This window comes from Hyaena hyaena, unplaced genomic scaffold, assembly GCF_003009895.1.
Source record: "Hyaena hyaena isolate Hyena2069 unplaced genomic scaffold, ASM300989v1 scaffold_2931, whole genome shotgun sequence".
NCBI lineage: Eukaryota > Metazoa > Chordata > Mammalia > Carnivora > Hyaenidae > Hyaena > Hyaena hyaena.
The window spans coordinates 1-4,412 of NW_024083575.1; the positions used below are offsets into that span (position 1 = coordinate 1).

At 43.4% G+C, this 4,412-nt stretch overlaps 1 protein-coding gene across 1 annotated transcript; it reads right to left on the reverse strand.

Annotated features, from left to right (window-relative positions):
* Positions 1-858: 858 nt before the first annotated feature.
* Positions 859-4,302, reverse strand: LOC120227717 (xanthine dehydrogenase/oxidase-like; the record flags this gene model as incomplete). The annotated part of the gene is made up of 3 exons (XM_039225767.1): positions 859-1,028; positions 2,445-2,528; positions 4,128-4,302. Coding segments are annotated over 3 exons (429 nt in total), but the record flags the coding sequence as incomplete, so codon positions are not given.
* Between the last annotated feature and the right edge of the window lie 110 nt (positions 4,303-4,412).

The following is a 4,412-nucleotide window of genomic DNA, read 5'->3' on the forward strand; positions in this document are numbered from 1 at the left end:
TATTCAGCAGAGTGTGTGTCTAATGCCCACCAGGAGATCACATGCAGTCTCTGGTCTGAACATCCAGAGGCAACACAGCCCAGCTGCTAATGCCGCCTGGCTTCAAACTCCAGCTTTGCTGCTTGCCTGCTCTGTGATAGTCTAGGGCAAGTAACTCACCGTGCTCATGGCTCAGTTTCCTTATCTGGAACATGGAGTTAATAATAGGACCTGCCTATAGGATTGTTGTGAGGTGTAAATGTGACAATATATGTAAAATGCTTTAAAGGCTAAAGCAAATATTAAGTGCCATGAGAGTGTTGGGTATTATTATTATTATTATTATTATTGGTATTGTTATTATTATTATAGAGGTGGCAATTTTTGTCATGTGGGCTCTCCAAATTCAACAGACAGGTACAGGTGACTCTTCTCTGCTAGGTGCTTTGTGGACTCTATCACTGATCATCATGAAAACACCCTGTTATGAATAGAGACACTGAGACCTTAAGCCTCCCAGGCCAAGGTCACAGTTGGTAAACACTGGGACAGAGACTCGATCCTAGGTCTGTCCGACTCTTAAGCCATGCTCTTGCCCTTAGTACAGACTCAAGTTCTCCTGAAATTTTGCATTGAAGTTTAGACCAGATCTAACCTGCTCCTGTTAAATGTTCCTCACTGCTTTTTGGGTCAAGTGTAATGTCTCGGTTCAGTGTTCCTCCAACAGCATCCCCTTATGCTGCCAGGCCCACTGAGCCCCAAACCTCTCCGCTCCTCTCCAGGCTGGTTTTCAGGTGAGTTCCCAGTCCCTCTCTAGACTGGAAGGCCCTGGAGGAGCCTCCAAGCACCCTCCTCCCTCGGTATATTTACTACACTCACTTGATCTTGGCGTGGGCCCGGGTGCTGGTGACCAACCGGAGGGACAGCTCATTCTCGTAGCGAGGGATGTCGTCACAGTACACGGCCTCCCCAGACGCCTGCATGGCCGCGGCCAGGTGGGGCAGGGACCGACCCACCATGTCCTCTTCAGACTGACCCTTGGGCACCTCCTGGAACGACATGGTCACAGTCAAACTGAGCTGCAGAGGACACTGTTTCCCTACAGGCCTGGGGAAACTGCAGAGAGCTCAGGCCACAGAAAACCTGAGAAGTAGGATGGAGGAGGCTGAAGGGACATAGAGCGAAGGAACAGAAAGGCATTGCACAGGGTGATCATAGTATCAGGATACACAGGGGAAAAAAATAACTAAAGAATCTCAATGTCCATTCATTGGGGGTTGAGTAAAAAGCTTACGCTACACACATACAATCGAATAGTATGCAACTATTAAGACATTTGAAGAATTTTAATTAGGAGGAAAGAATGTTCATGTTAAATGTAAAAACAGGACATAAAACATTGTGTGTGCAAATGATGATTTTAATTCTGTAGGAAAAATATATATGTTATAAATATGACATATCCATGTCATATATGCATAGGATAAAAAGGAAAGAAGTCAACAAAAATATAATGATTTTCTCTTGGAGGTGGGACTTTGGGTGATTTTTGTTTTCTTCTTTATATCTTTCTGTACTTTCAAAAATGTTCTAAAAGGTATTTATAACAAAATTATGTGTTTTTCAAAGAAATGATAATAATGGGTAACATTGCACAATTTTAATGGATGCCAGAAGCTAATCTAAGGTATTTACTTTTACTAACACATTTAATCCTCAGAACCATCCTATGAAACAGGTACCATCGTTAGAGACACTTGCAGAAGTCACAAAGAGGAAATGACTTGTCTAAGGTTACACAGTCACAAAATGGCAGAGTCAGATTCAATCCGTGGAGCCCAGAGTTCACACTCTGGACCACCATACTCTAATGCAACAGTTCACAAACTGAGGCCCATGGGCCAAATCTGGCCCACTGCCTGCTTTTATAAATTAAGTTTTATTGGTCCATAGCCACACATATTCATTTATGTATTGCCTTTGGTCACTTTTATACTATAATGACAAAGTTGAGGAGTTTCAACAGGAACAGTATGGCCCACAAAATCCAAAGTGTCTACAAAAAAAGTTGATCCTTTACCTAGCACTTCTCAAAAAATTGCTGTTGACAGAAAGTTGTTGTTTTGTTGTTATGGTCAGGAGAACTCCTGGCTTTGCACATCAGCCTTACGGTGGCACCAGAAAAGACAAAATGGGGATAACATTTTTTTTTTTTTTTTTTATTCTTTAAGGAGCCGGTGAAGAGGAGAGTGATCCCAAAAGAGAAAAAATTTAGGTAAGGAAGGAGGAAAATAGCTTCATTGACATTTTTATGAATCCCATTTTCTTCACTGGATATGTATGCAAAGCAATAAGGAGCTTTAAGCACCTACATACGACTCAAGTTGGTCATTCACCAGTGGTCAGCACCATCTGACGCGCCCTGTAAGGGCCTGTGATATTAGCCATACATCAGGTATACTCACTTGGAAGAGCTGGACGTTGGCTGGAGGGTCCTTCTGAAAAAGTAAGGTGGCACTGGCATGGGTGGGGTCCAGCTTGCCACACTTCTGTGGAGGCAAGTTTACAGGAGTGATCATGACTAGGTCTATCATTGATCCTACCCTTGGTTGTCCCCAAGTGGGAACGGTAACACTGTTCCCCGCATCTCCTCATTTTACACTTGCAGCTCTGGCTGGCTCTGTCTCAACATCATACGTGGGCCCCGAGAGCACTGTATTTTATAATAGCCTCAGCCGCTACCCCACCCCTGCAGCCTGCACGGTGCATGATTTGTGCTTCCTCCGACACACCAAATGCTTTCCCTCCCTCCTGCATTTATTCATGGTGCTCTTTCTCTCCCTGCCTTGCTGGGAATGTCTTCTTCCTCCTTATTTCTGTGGGAAATATTTAATGATATGGGAAAGGCACACAATACAATCTCAACAGAACCAAAGGAAACGTAAAATTCTATATGCAGCATGACCTCAAATTTGTTTAGAAAATGATATGTCCAGATCAAAAGAGAGCAAGATGACAGGTACACAGATAGATTGATGGAAGGAGAGACAGAAAGAGAAAGAGAGAAAGAGGATGACAGAAGATGGACATATAAATGCAGGATAAATATCAGAGAAAAAAGAAAAATTAGTAACAGTGGGTTCCTCTAGGATCTGAGAGAAGAGCAATTTTAAATAAAAAAAAAAGTTAATTAACAAAACAAATTTTAATTTTTTTATTTAAAAGTTATAAAAATCTTTAACTTTCTATTGTAATTTTTAATACACTTCTGTATTCTTAAGTTTTCCATAGTAAGTTCACTACTTTTATAAATTTGAAAAAAATCAGAGGGCCTGAGTGGCTCAGTCAGTTAGGTGTCTGACTCTTAGTTTCAGCTCAGGTCATGATCTCACAGTTTATGAGGTCGAAACCCACTTGGGATTCTCTCTCTGCCCCTCCCCCACTCACATGCATACATGTCCTCTCTCTCTCTCAAAATAAATAAATAAATAAATAAATAAATAAATAAATAAATGTTTTTTAAAACGGAAAAGAAACAAAACTATTATGAATGTTTTTTAAAGAGGGATTTCAGTCTGCTGCCCCACATCTGTAGAGGCGTCTCTCCTTAGCGCTCCCCATGTCACCTTCCTAGTAGTCACTCTAGGCTGGCCTTCAGTAATCATGGGGCTGTCTCTGGTGCTGAGTGCAATGTTATGCATAAAAAGTGCGACGTAAATGCTCACTGAGTCAATATGGGGAGCTGGGCTCCCGCTCAGACACGCCCTCTCCATAATGCACACCCTTGCAGTGGCCTGCCAAAAGGATCATCTGGTCTACCACACAGATCAGCAGATTTTCCAACTAAGAGTTAGAGAGTTGTGACCTATTCAAGTTTCAAGTGAGGTAATGACTCAGTCAGGACCAGAACCCTAATCGCTGATGCCCAGCCCAGTGTTCTGCCCCTCAACCATCCCATTGGCTCCCATCTCCACGTGGTTCCCTGGGCTACGTGTCCCTGGAGCAAGGGTTCCTCTGCCCTTAAACATCAGAAGGGAGAAGCAAATTTACCACCTGGTCCACAGTACTCCCCCACTCAGACTGGCTTCTTCGATCCCCAAGCAAAAGTCCTGCAGGGAGTCTGTATCTTGCCCACATCCCACACTCACATCTTCTGAGTTCTCTTTGCCCAGTTTCTTAAGCACTGTCAGGTAGAACTTGAAGAAGAAGCTGAGGGTTAGGGTACGCCGGAACTCCACCATGCCACCAGGGGCATCAGGGGCCAGGGACAGCTCCTCTGCCAGGCCAGCACACACATCCTGCAGCAGCTCCTCATTCCAGAAGCTGCAGGAGAGCAGAAGGTGGGAGAACACAGGGTAGCAGTCAAATAAACTTGGTTCAAAATTTGGCTTGGATACTTACAGTTTTGAAACTTAAGGCAAGTTATTTGCTTG